Here is a 20,296-nt window from a genome sequence, read left to right on the forward strand (position 1 = left end):
GACGTGTTCTGTTGAACGCAACTTTCGCGTACGGTAAGGTTACGTAGCTTAGTGCATCCCACTTAAGGGCAGAATTTAACGCAAACAGGGTAACGAACGAGCAAAGTTGGACTTAGAAAAACTTCCTGAAAAAAGTCAGTTTTAGAGCGCAAAGTGCCTGTTTGCGTGTCTTAGTGCATCGTGTACAGCGCAACATCGCGTTCTAAGAGCACTTTGCGCTCTAAAAACGACTTAACTGAGCTTAGTGCATGACCCCCATAGTCTGCAACCTGTGCTATAAATGTGCTCATTCCTTTAAAGATTGCCCAGAAGCCGAGTACTACCATTACAGGCAGAAGGAAATGTCTAGTGATGGGGGGCGCAAACTTTTTTCCCTGCGCCCCCCTGCCGGATGTCCTCCTCTCCGCGCGCCTCCCTCCCTCCTCCTCCTCTTTACCTTGATTCTCGGCGCCTGGACGTCATGTTGCCATAGCAACATGACGTCACATGACCCCGTGGCATCATTTGACGCCGCGTTGCCATGGCGACGTGTCTCCACATGCCGGCTGAATCAAGGTAAATAGGTTTACAGAGGCCCTGCAGCTCCCCCGGCACTTAATTTAAGTGCCTCCGGGAAACGCCCGGGGCCTCAGTAAACCCCGCGGCCCCCGCCGTTAATCTTGCGCCCCCCCTGGGGTCACACCCCCAACTTTGCGCACCGCTGGTCTAGTGTACAGAATACAGCATCTCCTAGTGATAAAGAGAATAAAGAAGAGTCATCAGAAAGTCATGGAGACACAGGAGCGATCCGAGTTTTGTACCAAACACAGAGAATTCTACTCAGGAAGGTGATGTACCCCGCAAAGATGGCGGCGAACCCCGCAAAGATGGCGGCAAACCCTGCAAATATGGCGATAATGAATGGGAAACAATAACAAATAAAAACAAGACTGCCCAAACCAGCTCAGCTGGAAAGAAAACTACAAAAACTGGAGATAAAGAAACTGTCCCAGAAGAGATCTCACTGCACAATACATATGAGTTATTAGAGGAAAAGAGTTGGGGTGAAAAGATGGATGACTCAGACCCCGATATATCGGACAGTCAGACCCCGCAGCAGTCTGGATCTATTCAAGACATTGAGATGGCCGGACCATCAAATAAGAGAAATCTGCCAAAAATGGTACTACAAAGAAAAAAAAAGAACAGTGATTGATTCACTAAATATGCCAAAGTGCCCCTCTCCGCTGAAAGTGGCAACTATTAATGTGAATAGTATTAAGACAAAAAAGACCCGGACTGAAGCCTTTTCTACTCTAAAGGACTTTAATAATGAGGTTTTCTTTTTGCCGGAAACTCGCTTGACTACTTTGTGTTATTTATCTATCAGATATAAAGTGCATATAACAGGGGGAATCTGAGAGGTTGGAGAGACACGTTTAGATATATTTGAAAAGGGAATCTCTGTAAGATAAATGTATTGTTTATGTGATTCTCTGGATGGTATTCTGTAAGTATTGTGTGTATTTGTAAATAATTGTATTTTATATTTAAAATAAAAAAAAGATTCCCCTCACACACACTACTACACCATGACATGTACACACATAACAGGTACAGCGCGGGCAGCAGCAGTGCCGGCCTCCCCCACACACACAAACTACTGCATCATGACATGTATACACAGCAGAGGTACAGCGCGGGCAGCGGCAGCAGTGCTAGCCTCTCCCTCACACACACACACACACACACTACTACGCCATGACATGTAAACACAGCACAGGTTAGCACTTTTGTGCCCCCGTGTGGTAAAGTTGCGACATTTCTCAAAACATAAACACCTGTCAGCACGTGTATATCTCTCCCGCAAGGTCAGGTGCGCTGACGACATCGCCAGCTGTGAGGGACCCGGCCACCCCACACACGGGGCGTTACCACAGCAAGTGCTTTCTCACCTTTCTATAAAACGTGAGCCAGGCTTCAACGCGCAAACTAAGCACAGCGAGCGGGCAGGAGGACTGGTAAGTACCTGGCATCTTGTATCCCTCCTTATCTGTGAGATAGGAACCCTGCCTGACTGCTCAGTATTGCAACACAGAGGTGGCTGCACGCAGGCTCCGGAAATCCTGCTGCATGGATTCTCATTACTCAAATAGAAATCATAATATTACACATTGTCTCGGTTTAATCAGAAACAAGGGTGTAAATGTATATAGAAATATGCATTCATATGTATATACACAGATAAAGTGTTATGTGCTAACATATATACATATATATATTGTGACAAACGGCTTACTCCGGGGCTCCGCCGTCTGTCCGGGACTGTTAGAACACGGTCTTTTAGGGTAGGTTAAATGATGAGACGTCACGTACTGTTCCTTTAAACAGGCTATGCCTGGTTTATTCAGTCCCAGGCACTGAGACTGCCACAGTTTAAACAGAAAACAAAGCCAAACAAAAAGCTGCTCGTCTGAGCGATAACTTAAACTTAGATGTCCCTGACTCAGAGTTGGAAGTGGCTTGTCCACTTCCACCAACAAAATAAGTACCTTTGCAGTCTTTAGACAAACTAACAGAATGAATGAAGCGATTTGGGAAAGAGGCTTTCTCACCCCTCTGCAGTTCAGCAGCCTTCCAGGCTCTTGGGCGGGGCCCAGAGGAAACAGGAAACAGGTCTTATATACCTGAACTCTAATCAGCATGACAGGTGACAGAAAACAGGCAGCAGACAAACTGTGGAATGGAGTGCCTGTACCACGAGGCTGCCCTGTTCAGCTTAGACAGGACAGAAACTGTTCAGTATCCTGGGAGCCCTGTATATGGAGTTTATTACCAACCCCTGGTTTCTGTCACATATCCTCCCCCCCAGCTCAGACCTCGAGGGGTGAGCGACCATGGATATTAGGGAGTGCATCCTTGACAACCCGTCGGCATTGCCATGTTTGTGCCCCGACCTGTGTTCCACAGAAAATTTAAAGGGCTGTAGGCTTAGGAACCACCTGGTCACCCTAGCGTTCTTCTCCCTATTTTGACACATCCAGGTAAGGGGTGCATGATCTGTGACCAATCGGAACTTTCTCCCCAACAGATAATACTTGAGTGTCTCTACAGCCCACTTTATTGCGAGACACTCTTTCTCGACTATGGAGTAATTTTTCTCCTGGGGATTTAGTTTCCTACTTAAATAAAGGATGGGGTGCTCCTCCCCTTGAGACTCCTGGGAGAGTACCGCCCCCAGCCCTACCTCAGATGCGTCGGTTTGGACTACGAACTCTTTGGAGAAGTCAGGTGTGACCAACACTGGTTGGGCACAGAGAGCTTCTTTCAGGCTTCTAAAGGCCTGTTCGGCTTCGGGGGACCACTTTACCATTAGCGGTCCTCTTGCTTTTGTGAGGTCGGTTAGTGGGGTTGCCTTAGTTGCAAAATTGGGAATAAACCTCCTATAGTAGCCAATTAACCCCAAAAAGGTCCTTACTTGTTTTTTTGTGACTGGCCTTGGCCAATTTTGTATCGCCTCTACTTTGAGTGTTTGTGGTTTGAGTAACCCTCTACCAATAGAATACCCCAGATACTTGGCCTCCTCCAGACCAATAGTGCATTTAGCGGGGTTAGCAGTTAGTCCAGCAGACCGAACTGCGTCGAGCACAGCTTGGACCTTTGGAAGGTGGGACTGCCAATCTTCACTATGGATTACCACATCATCCAGGTAGGCGGCAGCGTACCGAACATGTGGTTTTAAAATTTTATCCATCATTCTTTGGAATGTGGCGGGAGCTCCATGTAAGCCAAAAGGCAGCACCTTATATTGAAAGAGGCCGTCTGGGGTTGAGAAGGCTGTTTTTTCTTTTGCCCTTTCTGTGAGGGGAACCTGCCAGTACCCTTTTGTTAGGTCTAGGGTTGTGAGATATCGGGCTTTGCCCAGTCTCTCTACAAGTTCATCCACCCTGGGCATAGGATAAGTATCAAATTTTGACACCGCGTTTAGTTTCCGGTAGTCATTACAAAACCTTGTTGTACCGTCTGGCTTTGGGACTAAAACTATAGGGCTGTTCCACCCACTTTGGGATTCCTCAATTACGCCTAGTTTTAGCATTTTTTTAACCTCTAAACTTATAGCCTCTCTCTTGGCCTCTGGGATTCGGTACGGTTTAAGGTTAACTCGGACCCCCGGTTCAGAGACTATGTCATGTTTAATTACGTTAGTTTTACCTGGCTGTGTAGAGAAGATTTCTTTGTTCCTTCTCACTAAACTCTGGACCTCTCGTTTCTGATGCACGGACAGTGTTTCAGCTATGCTAACCTCTGGGTCAGTTTCTTGATTCTCTGACGGACCTGGGGGTACTAGGGTTAACAAGACCTCTCTATCTTTCCAGGGCTTGAGTAGGTTTATATGGTAAATTTGCTCAGGTTTCCTCCTACCTGGCTGCCTTACCCTATAATTTACTTCTCCCACTCTTTCCAAGACCTCATATGGCCCATGCCATTTAGCAAGGAATTTACTCTCCACGGTGGGAACCAGAACTAGTACCCTATCACCTGGAAAAAAAATTCTGACCCTAGCACCCTTATTATACGTATTCCTTTGTGCTTCTTGAGCTTTCTCCATGTGTTCCCTCACTATGGGTAGGACTGCAGCAATGCGGTCCTGCATTTGGGCAACATGCTCTATTACACTTCTGTAAGGGGTAACCTCGTGTTCCCAAGTTTCTTTGGCTATATCCAGTAAGCCCCTTGGATGTCGGCCATACAATAGTTCAAACGGGGAGAAGCCTGTGGATGACTGGGGAACTTCCCTAATGGCAAATAACAGGTATGGTAACAAACAGTCCCAGTTTTTCCCATCCTTATCGACCGCCCGGCGTAACATGCTCTTTAAGGTTTTATTGAACCTTTCCACTAAACCATCTGTTTGTGGATGATAGACTGAGGTTCTGAGATGCTTGATTTTTAGGAGTTTACATAGCTCTTTTGTTACTTGGGACATAAATGGTGTTCCCTGGTCAGATAAGATCTCTTTAGGAATTCCGACCCGGGAAAACAGAAGTACTAACTCTTTTGCTATGTTTTTAGCAGAGGTGCTACGTAGGGGAACTGCCTCCGGATATCGGGTAGCATAATCTAATATTACCAATATATGCTGATGTCCCCTAGCAGACTTTATTAGGGGTCCTACTAGATCCATAGCAATCCGGTCAAATGGTACCTCTATTATGGGAAGGGGTACCAATGGGCTGCGGTATGCTTTGAACGGGGCGGTGATCTGACATTCTGGGCATGAGGAACAATAGTTTGTAATTTCTGCCAGAACCCCAGGCCAATAAAAGCTTCGGAGAACCTTTTCTTTTGTCTTTTCCACCCCTAGGTGTCCCCCCAATGGATGACTATGTGCGAGGTGTAATACTACGTTACGGAATGTCCGTGGTACCAACAATTGTTTAGTTGTAACTGATTTTCTTTTATCAACCCGATATACTAGGTCGTTCTCTACCTCGAAGTAGGGGTAAGCAAGTGACCTATCTGGTTGGCCATGAGTACTATTCTGGTCCCGTATATTTCCCCTTGCTACCGCTAATGTGGGGTCCTCCCACTGGGCCTTCTTAAAACTCCCAGGACTGACCTCTAGGTCAGCGAGGGTCTTATCCTGTACTGGGGTGGTAAGTGCCTGATCAACATCTTGATTTGGGGTATTCCCTACCAAAGTAGTGATGGGGAAGGGAATTTCACAGCACTCCTCCTTTTCCCCCTTCTTATTTGGGCCCTCGTCAACCTCCATTTCTGAAAAAGGGAAAGGATTTGTTTCTTCTAACACTTCGTTATGGTCTGCTATTGAACTCTGGGCGCTATTCTGAGCTGGGGACCACATTTTTAGAAAATGGGGAAAGTCGGTCCCTATTAACACATCATGTGCCAGTTTGGGTACAACACCCACCTTGAAATCTAAAGAACCAAATTCTGTTTAAAAAAAAACATCAACAGTGGAATATTCATGATTATCCCCATGTATACAACAAATTGCCACTCTTTGTGAACTGTTTACCTGTTTCTTCTTAATGGGCAATAGGTATTCGGACACTAGTGTGACCATACTCCCAGAGTCAAGAAGTGCCCGAACCCTCTTACCATTAACCTTTACAAATGCCCACAGATGGTTATTCAAGGGGTCCTCTGGGCTAGGGCCCATACATTGGGACAACAGCGAATAAGGTTCCACGCTGTTGCATTGCATGGGCTCATCATTTAGTGGGCAGATTTTTGCTGTGTGGCCCCTCTCATGACAATTTACACATTTAGGTACATAGTCTGTGTCCCACTTAGAGCCTTTTCCCGGCTCCCCATGTTGGCTATTGCCCTTAGTGTGCGAACCACTGTTGCTGGTGCTGCGTGAAGGTGGTCGCCGCTCTTCAGCTCCCCTTAACCCCGGTACCCTTTTACCGTCTCTGGAAGAGTCCTGGAACCTCGGGTAGTGGGGTTGCTCCACGACTGTGGGTTGCGGGTGCTCTCCTGCTGCATTGTACCTTTCTACGAGGGCCACAAGCTCATCCGCATTGTGGGGGTCACTCCGACTGACCCAATGGCGTAAGGCAGAGGGAAGTTTCCTCAAGAACTGGTCCATGACCAACCGTTCCACGATGTGGCTTGCTGAGTTGATCTCGGGTTGTAGCCACTTCCGGGCGAGGTGGATGAGGTCATACATCTGGCTTCGGGTGGCTTTATCCATCGTGAAGGACCATGCGTGAAACCTTTGGGCGCGAACAGCCGTGGTTACGCCGAGGCGGGCGAGGATCTCGAACTTCAATTTTGCATAGACGTTAGCTTCGGCTGGCTCTAGATCAAAGTAAGCCTTCTGGGGTTCGCCGCTTAGGAAGGGTGCGATTAGACCAGCCCACTCAGCTTCTGGCCATCCCTCTCTCTGTGCCGTGCGTTCAAACGTGAGAAGATAGGCTTCCACATCATCCGAGGGTCCCATCTTCTGAAGGTAGTGGCTTGCCCTGGTCATTTTCGGAACTGGGGCTGCCGCTGCCAGTGGAAGGTTACTGATAGTCTCCCTCAGGATCTCGAGTTCCTGCTGTAAGCCCTGAGCGAACCGCTGTTGCTCCTCTTTCAGCAAGCGGTTTGTCTCTTGCTGGTTTGCATTCGCCTGTTGCAGGGCTTCATTCGCGTCTCTCTGGACAGCGACATTGCGTACCAGCGCACTCACCACGTCTTCCATCTTGTTTGGAGAGAGAGAGAAAAAAAAACCTTTTTTTTTTTTTTCTTTAAAGTTCTTTAACCCCCAGACCTTTTAGTGTTCTGCCCGCATTCTCCACCATATGTGACAAACGGCTTACTCCGGGGCTCCGCCGTCTGTCCGGGACTGTTAGAACACGGTCTTTTAGGGTAGGTTAAATGATGAGACGTCACGTACTGTTCCTTTAAACAGGCTATGCCTGGTTTATTCAGTCCCAGGCACTGAGACTGCCACAGTTTAAACAGAAAACAAAGCCAAACAAAAAGCTGCTCGTCTGAGCGATAACTTAAACTTAGATGTCCCTGACTCAGAGTTGGAAGTGGCTTGTCCACTTCCACCAACAAAATAAGTACCTTTGCAGTCTTTAGACAAACTAACAGAATGAATGAAGCGATTTGGGAAAGAGGCTTTCTCACCCCTCTGCAGTTCAGCAGCCTTCCAGGCTCTTGGGCGGGGCCCAGAGGAAACAGGAAACAGGTCTTATATACCTGAACTCTAATCAGCATGACAGGTGACAGAAAACAGGCAGCAGACAAACTGTGGAATGGAGTGCCTGTACCACGAGGCTGCCCTGTTCAGCTTAGACAGGACAGAAACTGTTCAGTATCCTGGGAGCCCTGTATATGGAGTTTATTACCAACCCCTGGTTTCTGTCACAATATATACACACACACACATAGATAAATAGTATAAATACATACATGCATACATACACATACATAAATAATTTAAATACATGCACACATACACACAAAGTATAAATACATGCACACAAACACATAGTATAAATACATGCACATATACACAATCACATTCTTACATACATGCACACATACACACAAATAAATAGTATAAATACATACACACATACACACAAATAAATAGTATAAATACATGCACACATACATGCGCACACACACATACTGTAGTATAAATACATGCACATATACACAATCACATTCTTACATACATGCACACATACAGTACACCAACACATAAATACATAAACAAAGACATAATAACCTACATACACAAGCATAAATAAATAGTATACATACATGCACACATACATAATTACATACATACATGCAAACATACATAGATACATACATAAAAAGCATAAATACATGCACACATACATTAACACATAAATACATGCACACACAATCATATACATACATGCACACACACACACACACACACACACACACACACACACACACACACACACACACACACACACACACACACACACACACACACACACACACACACACACACACACACACACACACACACACACCACACACACACACACACACACACACAAATGGTATAAATACATGCACACATACATAATCACTTAAATACATACATAATCACATACATACACACAAATACATACATACATAACATACATACGTGCACACATACATACACTCATATTTCTTAACTTATACTGTACATACTGTAACTATGAAAAAACATATGCATGATAAAAAATATACTCATACATGTGTATGTATATAACCATTCACACCTATATATAGAGACATACACAGGTATAAACCTATATGCACTTACTTTCCTTACTTTAAAGAACATACCTGTATGTAAACAAATATATCTACATGCATACATGAACACAAAACTAGTTATAAAGGTAAGAATTTGGTTTCAGCTGAGAAGTGAAAGCATATTTATTGCTACCACTTAACAACTAGAAGCTCATTTCGTAGTGCACTCCTAGGCTTTTAAAACTTAACATTTAATTATTAATGAGGATAAAATAAGTTCTTAACACAAAGTGATAATAATAAATACATATAATGTACAGTGGCGGGAGGGAATGAGGAGATGATAGATGGCCAAGGTATATAGTCTGATATACTGAGGCTTAATTATACAGATCAAAAGCAGTGATACCTATTAGGCCTTGATGGGAGAGTGGGTTACTCAGCTGGGAAAGCTCAAAAAATGCTTGCCCTGTGTATGTGTATTGTGTGTCATGTGGCATAGCGTACCGAGCACCCAACCTGTATTGATAAATAGTTATAAAGGTATTAGCTAAGCTCCCCTGTTCATACACATACCTGTATATAATGCACCACTGCACATACTCACGTACACTCGCACCACTGCACACACTCATGCACACTCACACTACTGCGCACGCTCACACCACTGCACACACTCACACCACTGCATACACTCACGTACACTCACACCACTGCACACACTCATGCACTCATACCACTGCACACACTCACCACTGCGCACACTCATGCACGCGTTCACCACTGTACACACTCATGCACACGCACATCTCTACACACTCATGTACACTAACCACTGCACACACTCATACCATGGCACACACATGTACACTCACACCACTGCACACACTCATGTACACTCACACCACTGCACACACTCACATCTCTACACACACTCACGTACACTCACACCCCTGCGCACACACATGCACACTCACACCACTGCACACATACACTACTATGCACACTCACACACACCACTGCACACACTCATGCACACTCACACCTCTGCACACACTCACGTATACTCACAGCACTGCAAACTAACATACTGTTCAGGGTAGGCTGTATTTACCTGGGTTGTGTTGCTATAACAGCAGACATCTTTGTGTACCCCTTATCAGGATGGAGTGGCCGGGCTGGATGTGTCTGCTGCTTCTTGCTGCGCTGACAGGCGAGTGGTCAGATTATGTGCAATGAACAGTGATCATGGTGCAGAGACACAACACTGCAATGAGTGAGACTGCCCCCCATGCAATGAGTGAGACTGCCCCCCATGCAATGAGTGAGACTGCCCCCCATGCAATGAGTGAGACTGCGCCCCATGCAATGAGTGCGACTGCGCCCCATGCAATGAGTGAGACTGCCTCCATGCTATTAGTGAGACTGACCTTTAATTAGTGAGATTGCTTCCCAATAAGTGAGACGGCCCTTCCAATGATTGAGACTGACCTCCCAATGAGTGAGATTGCTTCCCAATGAGTGAGACTTCCCTCTCAATAAGTGAGACTGCCCTCCCAATAAGTGAGACTGCCCTCCCAATGATTGAGACTGACCTCCCAATGAGTGAGATTGCTTCCCAATGAGTGAGACTTCCCTCCCAATAAGTGAGACTGCCCTCCCAATAAGTGAGACTGCCCTCCCAATAAGTGAGACTGCCCTCCCAATGAGTGAGACTGCCCTCCCAATGAGTGAGACTGCCCTCCCAATGAGTGAGACTGCCCTCCCAATGAGTGAGACTGCGAGTGAAACTGTCCTCCTAATGAGTGGGACTTCCCTCCCAATGAGTGGGACTGCCCTCCCAATAAGTGAGACTGCCCTCCCAATAAGTGAGACTGCCCTCCCAATGAGTGAGACTGCCCTCCCAATGAGTGAGACTGCCCTCCCAATGAGTGACACTGCCTCCCAATGAGTGAGACTGCCCTCCCAATGAGTGTGACTGCCCTCCCAATGAGTGAGACTGTCCCCATGCTATGAGTGAGATTGCTTCCCAATGAGTGAGACTGCCCTTTAATGAGTGAGACTTCTTCCCAATAAGTGAGATCTCCATTCACCCATGTGCAAGCATCCTTAAAAAAGTGTACAGAGGAATCCCTGGTCTGAGGAGCTTACACTCAGAACTTCCCTGCTTTAACCTCTGCTCCTCCCCTCAGGCTCCCAGGCTGATAACTCCTACAACGGGTTGTGGGATTACTTCAGCCAGCTGACTGGTGAGAAGGACGGATGGGACCAGCAGAAAGAAGCTCAGGAGGTCAGGTGAGTGTTTCCCATGGAGAGGTCCGACAGGAACTGACAGAGCATTACTGGACCCTTCAAGTCTGTGTCACCAAGGGATGCGTCATGAGCCATATGTCCATTCTGTCTGTGTCACCTTGTTGTTTCTCTGTATAACTCCTCCTATTGCCCCATATAACCCCTCCCTAAAACTCCACCTATTACCCATAGGACCGCTCACTATAACTCCTCCAATTACCCCATATAACCCCTCCCTATAACTCCTCCTATTGCCCCATATAACCGCTCACTATAACTCCTCCTATTGCCCCATATAACCCCTCCCTATAACTCCTCCTATTCCCCATACAACCGCTAGTTATAACTCCTCTTATTACCCCATATAACCTTTCCTTATAACTTGTCCCATTGCTCCATATAATTGCTCTCTATAACTCCTCCTATTACTCCATATAATCCCTCCCTATAACTCCTCCCATTATCCCATATAACCCCTCCTTATAACTCCTCCTGTTACCCCATATAACTCCTTCTGTTGCCCCATATGACCGCTACCTAAAACTCCTCCTATTCCCCCATATAACCGCTCCCTATAATTCCTCCTATTACCACATATAACCCCTCCCTATAACTCCTCCTATTACCCCATATAACCCCTCCCTATAACTCCTCCTATTACCCCATATAACCACTCCCTATAACTCCTCCAATTACCCCATATAACTGCTCCCTATAACTCCTCCAATTACCCAATATAACCCCTCCCTATAACTCCTCCTTTTACCCCATATAACCTCTCCCTATAACTCATATTACCCCATATAACCGCTCCCTATAACTCATATTACCCCATATAACCGCTCCCTATAACGCATATTACCCCATATAACCCTTCCCTATAATTCCTCCTATTACCCCATATAACCCCTCCCTTTAACTCCTCCTATTACCCACTATAACTCCTCCTTTTACCCCATATAACTGCTCCATATAACTCCTCCTATTGCCCTAAATAACCGCTCCCTATAACTCCTCCTTTTACCCCATATAACTGCTCCCTATAACTCCTCCTATTAACCCATATAACCCCCCTATAACTCCTCCTATTACCCCATATAACCCCTCCCTATAACTCCTATTAACCCATATAACCCCCCTATAACTCCTCCTATTACCCCATATAACCTCTCCCTATAACTCCTCCTATTACCCCATATAACCCCTCCCTATAACTCCTCCTATTAACCCATATAACCCCCCTATAACTCCTCCTATTACCCCATATAACCCCTCCCTATAACTCCTCCTATTAACCCATATAACCTCTCCCTATAACTCCTCCTATTAACCCATATAACCGCTCCATATAACTCCTCCTATTGCCCTAAATAACCGCTCCCTATAACTCCTCCTTTTACCCCATATAACTGCTCCCTATAACTCCTCCTATTAACCCATATAACCCCCCTATAACTCCTCCTATTACCCCATATAACCCCTCCCTATAACTCCTATTAACCCATATAACCCCCCTATAACTCCTCCTATTACCCCATATAACCTCTCCCTATAACTCCTCCTATTACCCCATATAACCCCTCCCTATAACTCCTCCTATTAACCCATATAACCCCCCTATAACTCCTCCTATTACCCCATATAACCCCTCCCTATAACTCCTCCTATTAACCCATATAACCCCCCTATAACTCCTCCTATTAACCCATATAACCCCTCCCTATAACTCCTCCTATTAACCCATATAACCCCCCTATAACTCCTCCTATTAACCCATATAACCCCCCTATAACTCCTCATATTACCCCATATAACCTCTCCCTATAACTCCTCCTATTACCCCATATAACCTCTCCCTATAACTCCTCCTATTAACCCATATAACCTCTCCCTATAACTCCTCCTTTTACCCCATATAACCGATCCTTATAACTCCTCCTACTACCCCACATATAACATCTCACTATAACTAAGGAGAGCACAGAGACGAGGGCAGAATGAAGAGTACAATTTAATTAGAAGTGAGGTGAGAGAAGACAGAGAATTGCTGATGAGCGTTGGTTGTGTAGTACAGCAGTATAAAGGTAAAGATCGAGGTGAAGAGACGAATGTGAGCAGTTAGGTACGATGAAAGTGGTGGTGTTTATTGAAGAGATGGTGTTGGCTCTTGTGCAGGTAGCTGTGTGTTCTGCAGTGTTGGGTACGGAGTTGTTGTGTTCCCTGGTCACTTGCATACACAGCTCACCCCTCACTTCCCTGTTTCACCAATATATAGCCCCACGCCTGGTTTGATCCAACCTACAGGAAGCTGCACACCAGATTAGAATTGAACACACCAATGAGATGCATGGTGCAGGTCATTGAGAGAAGATATGGGCGTCAGCACGTACTGTGTCTCTTTGCATTCAGATTTGCTCCAGAATCACAGATTCCTACATGTTAGAAGCTCACACTCTCTCCTCCCCCAACAGCGGACTGAAGAGCAGCTTCCAGCACGGAGTCCGCTATGTGGGCAACTTCCTGGGGCCCCTGAAGAACGGCTTCCAGCAGCGGCTGTACCAGGACTCGGACGGGCTGCGTAGACTGATTCGCAGGGAGCTGCTGGAGCTTCGCAGTAAGCTGTCCCCTTACATGGACGAGGTGCACCACAAGGTCAGCATGAACCTGGAGCAGCTGCGGAGCCGTTTACTGCCCTACACTGAGGAACTGATGGATCAGGTGGGACAGGGAGCCAAGGACCTCCACCTTCAGCTGGGACCGTACAGTGACGACATACAGGACGGGGCAACACATAGACTAGCGGAGAGATTCCATGACCGGATTATCCTGCACACGGCGGGGATCAGGCAGGTCTTCTACCCGCTGGCCGAGCGGCTCTTGGCGGAGATCCACCATGCTACGGAGGAGCTGCGTGGAAACGTGGCCCCTCACGCCCAATCCAGCCCGGAGAAGCTGAGCCAGCAGGTACATGAGCTGTCTCGCAAACTGAGCCAGAACGCCAGGGAGCTGCACAAGAAGATCCACAGCAACCTGGAGCAGCTGAAGGAGCAGCTCGTATCCTATCCCCAGGAACTGAAACGCAGGTTCCCCGAGGGCCAGGGGGCAGAGGCCGCGCCCGTGGCCCCCTACGTGGAGGAGATGGCGAGCCAGGTGCAGAGGGAGGTGGAGGAATTCCGCAGGAACACGCAGCTGCAGATTGAGGACTTCACACGCTCCATTCACAGGGAGACAGAAGAGACGCAGCACAGGCTGACAATGGCCTCCTGGGATTTCCAGGACAGTGTAAGCTCCGTGCAGGACATGCAGGAGAAGCTGGACTCTCTGTGGAGGGACATATCTCAGAGTCTGAGCTAAGGAGGGATCACCTGGGGGGACTAATACCTGCACCCATGCACCCCACAGGATCCGGAGCTTAAACAACAGGGACCACAGTACACATGCCAGGGTGGCCACGGAGGCACCATGGCCGTACAGTCGTCATTATGATGATGTCAGGTGCGCAGAGGGGCGCACAGTACCACTACTTTTTATTTAGAAATGTACAGGACCCATCTCTCTTTTTTTATTTTTTTGTATAACTGTTTTTTTTTTTTTGTAAATTCTACGTCAAAAAAGGAAATTACAAAAGAAATCCCTAAACCCTAACATAATCCCCAAATGCCCTCGCCAGGAGAATAAAAGCAATTATACAGAATGAAGGAAACATTCCAAAAAAGAATGTGTTACAATATATATTAATAGAAAAGAATACATTGCGGCCTATTCTAGTAACTCCGAAGTGAGACAAGCCGCTTTTAAAGAGCATTGTAGGCGTGGATTGGCGCGCTTTGCTATGCTCTAAGCGCCTCTCGCATGCCCAATCCGTGACTAAAAGGCTTCTTTAAAAGCGGTTTCACTCCGGCTCTGACAATCCGATCGGTTTGTTAAAAAAAAAAGCCTCAAACTCGTTTTTTCCCCCCCACAACTGCTATTGTCGTAGCTCCGTCATGCAAAGCGCTTCTAAAATCGCGCATTTTATACACGCCGCCTCATATATATGTTTGCCCCAGTGTTAGTTTTCTCATTTCCTACATTTAGACACAGTACCACTGCTTTTTGAAGGCACTTTGACCACTGAGGGGTTAAATGGTGTGACACGCGAGGAGAGGGGAGGTACGGGGAGGGGCGAGAAATAAACGTGTGATTCAGGAGGACTTTATGCGTGGTGACAGGAACATTACGTCACACGGATAGTGTCACCATGAGCTCACGCTGTGTGACATCACGCACGATCCTTCCTGTGTGTGACACGTTGATGATGTCATAATTCATGTTACAGTAACTTTTTTTTGCTTTTGTACTAATGGCTCTCTGTAACCTCTTCACTGCCGGAGAGGCCACCCAGGTGCCGTGTCCTGAGCAATGCAATGCCTTTGTACAGTATGTATGTATGTATATTATTCTATATATAGCCCCGCCTGCTGGGGGCCTGCACTCGCCTGCTACAGTTTAATAAATCTTTTTTTTTTTAATTTGGAAATATCCTGTGCTGCTTTCTATATCCCTGTTAGGGATTAGGGCCTGTAACATAGTGCGCTACCGTGCGCGTGCGTCAATTATAATTGGCTGTGTTAGCCAGATGTTTCTATACTAGGGACGCGCATGGCCGTGAGCGGTGGCGCGGCAGATCAGGGAAAGTACAAGAGAATTGTATTTTCATGCTGGCGCCACGTGACACTGTGGACCAAACGCGATGACGCCCCCTCGCCGCGCGCGTTACCGCCCACCCTCTACACATGAAACGCCCGCAACACATGCACACGCAACGCTATGCGCGCATTTGCACACGCACCATTGCGCACTATATTACAAGCCTAATGGGACATTTCCAATAATAATAATAATTTACAATAATATAATAATACAATATAATAATACCATACTATAATAATACAATAATATAATACAATATAATAATACCATACTATAATAATACAATAATATAATAAAATAACACAATATATGAATATAATAACACAATAATACAATATAATAATAGAATAATAGAATAATGCAATAATACAATATAATAATACAATAATAGAATATCATCATATAATAATAGAATGGGAAAAAGCACAACCTCAGCGCTATACCTTAATAATGTGATACACACGTGCGTGAAATACAATAATGGTGAAGTAGGAATAATCCAAACACAAATAATAATACTTAAATATTTGGTGTGATAAATGACCATCTCTGAGGATTCGGATGTCCTGCAGCCAGGAGGTAATACGGATTGTCCAAATCCTTTGTTGGTCCTTAGAGAGAAAAGATTGCCCTCCTCGGTGCTGTTCTTCCTCAATCGGTGCTCAGTGTAATATATTTAAAAAAAACAAAGGAAAAGAAAACAGTGTATAGTGACACACTTCGTGCTGGTTCAATGTTTTCCTTGGGTGAATATCCCACTGATTATAAATTCAGAATGATAGTAGACCAATGCTCAAAATCAGACTATAGTTGTTTCAAGACACCGAGCTTGCGTGTCCTGCTGATCTGTGTGGCTGGTTGATTTCAAGTGCTGGTTGTATTAAGTGCGCAGTTAGAACTAAAAGGAAAGAAGCGGGAAGTGCTGTGTTTACTAGGAGGGGTGGCTGAACTTGGGGAGTGTGCAGTGGGTTAATTTATTTTCAAAGTGTGTGTTAATTGAAAGGCTGTAGGAGAAAGGGGGAAAAAAAGAGAGAAAAAAATAGGGTTTTTTTCTGCCTTGAGCCAGCAGTGGGTGTGGTTGGCTGATTGCTAATATGTTAAATCAAGGTAACAATATCATATTGTAATATGAAATCAAGGTCAGTCACCCACTCACTCACCCACCCACCCAGGCACTCACCCACCCAGTTACTCACCCACCCAGTCACTCACTCACCCAGTCAGTGACTCACCCAGTCACTCACCCACCCACCCAGTTACTCACCCACCCACCCAGTGACTCACCCACCCAGTGACTCACTCACCCACCCAGTGACTCACTCACCCACCCAGTCACTCACTCACCCACCCACCCAGTCACTCACTCACCCAGTCAGTGACTCACCCAGTCACTAACCCACCCACCCACCCAGTGACTCACCCACCCACCCAGTGACTCACCCACCCAGTGACTCACTCACCCACCCAATCAGTCACTCACCCACCCACCAAGTCACTCACTCACTGTCACGGTAGACCAGGTCTTATCTACACATTAATACCGGGATTCTGGACTGAGCACACAAAATTAGTAAAATAAATTGTAATTTGTTTCTTTTCAGACAAACACACAAATCTTCACAATAAACACTTACTGGGATGGGAAAACAAAATCAAATGTCCACAGAACGAATCAAAGTCTCTGGGCACCCCTGCAAGTGGGTGCGCTGTTTGTGTCCTGCGACAGTCCTTGGCTTTGGGTGCAACTTGCCACCCCTATATCTTCGCCGAAGGGAAAGATTTCATAGAGTCCTCCCAGGATTCGTTCGGGAATCCTTAGCACAAACGAATTCTGGAAGAGGGGGATGATACATTGTTACGGTGAAATTAACCCCTCACACTCCATAACTGCCGCTGCTGTTACTTGGACGACTCTTGGTTGATCTTAGGTGAATCTCACTGGGACTGGGCTGCAGGCATCTTTATAGGGTTAAGGGTCCTATACCTAACATACACACCCAATTCCTTCCGTGGGAACACTTTTTTCCCCCTATCCCAGACTTCCCTGTAGTTCATAGCATGGGCAGATGTGGCTTCCGGGTTTGCACACCTGAGCTCCTTAGCATACCAGGTCCACCCCCTTACCTGGCGACAGCAAGTCTGGGATCTGCCACAAGGTGTGAACAGCCCACATGTTGGACCAGTTTCTGGTACTTCACAATTTCCTGACTGTCTTAACACCTAGGGTCTCTGAGGCTTTTCAACTTCGGATTTCTCATAGACATTGAGGCACCCTCTCTGCAGGGTGCCTTTGAAGTACGGAGTTGAGAAATCCCTCAGTTCATTCACCCTTAGGCTATGGGCCCGCTGCCTCAGACCACACACCCGCACTGCAGACAGGCGGCGCGTGGAGAGGCACTTGACCGCTATTTGCGGTCTGTAGGGGGCGGGAGCTGGAGTGGGGGGGCGTGACCAACACGGGACAGGTGGGCGCACCAATGACGTCGGGGGCCATCACACTGTCTGTGACAAGGGTTCCCTCCCCTGCCTCCCCCCCGCCCCCGTGCATCTGCTGACAGAGTATGAGGAGAGAGTCTGTGGGAGGGAGCAAGGGGGCTCCCTTGGTGCTGCAGTTGTTTCCCCCCCCTCGCCTTCCAGCTCCCCGAAGCCTCCCCTCCTCATTGGCTCACAGCCACACCACGTGACGCGTCGCCGCTTGGGATTACAATTCTCTTGCATCCCCTGGCGGCTGACGCGTCACAGCGTGTAGTGAGCTGTGCAGCCAGGGGGGACTGGGACCTGCTCGGGAGGACACCATCAGATGGTGAGTAGCGCGCGCGCCGCTGGATGCAGCGGGACCAAAGCCTTAGCATATTGGCATGCTAAAGGATTTTTCCCGGGCTCACAGGAAAACTTTTCCTGTCTTCACATTTAAAACCAACAGTATAAGTTTGTTTATATATATATATATATATATATGTAGCCCTTTTTGTGAACCGGCCTGACCCACCCAATCTCACATTGGCCCCTTGTGGTCTAACCGGTCCCTTTCCTTGCGACACACCTCTTCTAAGGGACTACTGGTAACTGTATCACACCTGTGGCTCCAGATCTGAGCCTCCGCTAGCTGGGAGCCTGGGGAAACCCTTACCGTTTACCTGGTGCAGCGCCTCCACTTACCCAGGATCCCCGTTATGAAAGATAGCCCTGGGTAAGAAATACAACACTCATAGATATAATACTAACACTTTACTAACACACAAACAAAACAGTACACAACATCATAACCTTATGCTCTATCCGCATTACCTCGGCCCAATGTCTGGTGTTCCCACCCAGTGTCCTGTGATCCCCCCCCACACCCAATGTCTCGTACTCCTACGGAGGTAGTGGGTGACTGCGCAGTCACTATATTAATAGGCCTGTTGGTGCACATATAATTCAGAGGTACCTTCCGAGCACTCCGATGCTCGGGACTGCCACACTTCTAAAAGGGTCAGACGTGCGATGCCTCCGTCTGATCCTATCCAGGTACTTTTCCAGGACCCCAACGAGGGTCCCACCGCTTCCCGGGAACAGCAACCGAATTACGGCAACACCAACCGCATCACGGGAACAGCAACCGCCGCTATCCCTATCTATCCCTAACGTGACAGGAACCCTAACCTAGGGCCTGTCCCTGATGAACCGCAACCTGGGGTGGCTTGGGGAAAACTCCTAGGGCCTGTGGAACAATAACCTGCCCCCTCCCCTAGCTACCCGGTCCTATCTGAAACTGCTAACTAACACCTAACAGCCTGCAGCAGACATACAGCTCTCACCGTCAGCCTGCAGGCTTTCACACACGCTGCACACACTGCGCCCAGCACATGCAGCGACAACACACAGCTAACATAACACACACACCATCCACTGGAACCCGCAGCAATTCCACTGCTCGCACGCTGTGCCTATTTGCCAGTGCGCACAGCCCTATCCGCTGTGGCACTGCCAAACTGCACCTTCCGCACCTAAGGGTAACCTCCTTATCTAGGGCCGTCCCTTTTCAGTTACCCCCTGCCCTTACCGGGAATTGGGGCCTGCCTGGGGACCTAAGGAGAACCCTTACCTGGTGCAGGAGCCACGCGCTCCCTACACCCTTCCTACTCCTTCCTTCTCCTCGTGCAGACTCACTCTGCAAAGCCCGGGAAATGTATCTATATTCCCGGGCTGAGCTTCCTCCAGCCCTATTGGCTGCAAGGGAGCACCTGACCTCTGTCTCCCTATGCCTGCCCTCGCGCGATCTCTCCCTAGCTCTGGGGATCCTACCTGCGCATGCGCGACCTGTCTGGAGCCTTCCCTGCGCTGGCCACCTACTGCGCATGCGCGAACTAACGCGCAATGGCGGCACCCTCTCCTTAAGCCGCCGGGCCGGTGGCAACGCGATCGCGGCCTTAGCGACGGCCCGATCGCGTCCCCGGCAACCGTCCTGCACCAGAACACCGCGAGCTGCTCCCTGCACTGGCCCCCACCCTCGCGAAGTGCCGGCGGGTCCGTCGCAGCCTCCGGCGGCACCCGCTACCGCACGGCACTCGCGGAGGGGGGCCAGAAAGTTTAAATTTACCTC

The 20,296-nt window shown here is 47.5% G+C and overlaps 1 protein-coding gene across 1 annotated transcript; it reads left to right on the forward strand.

The window, feature by feature from the left end:
* The first annotated feature begins 1,899 nt into the window (after positions 1-1,899).
* On the forward strand, positions 1,900-15,530 carry APOA5 (apolipoprotein A5). The gene is made up of 4 exons (XM_075604251.1): positions 1,900-2,000; positions 9,891-9,940; positions 10,920-11,022; positions 13,491-15,530. Exons 2-4 carry the CDS (start codon positions 9,892-9,894, stop codon positions 14,371-14,373), a joined length of 1,035 nt encoding a protein of 344 aa, XP_075460366.1. The 5' UTR covers positions 1,900-2,000; position 9,891; the 3' UTR covers positions 14,374-15,530.
* The last annotated feature ends 4,766 nt before the right edge of the window (positions 15,531-20,296 follow it).

Source organism: Ascaphus truei, chromosome 6 (genome assembly GCF_040206685.1).
Source record: "Ascaphus truei isolate aAscTru1 chromosome 6, aAscTru1.hap1, whole genome shotgun sequence".
In the NCBI taxonomy this organism is placed as follows: domain Eukaryota; kingdom Metazoa; phylum Chordata; class Amphibia; order Anura; family Ascaphidae; genus Ascaphus; species Ascaphus truei.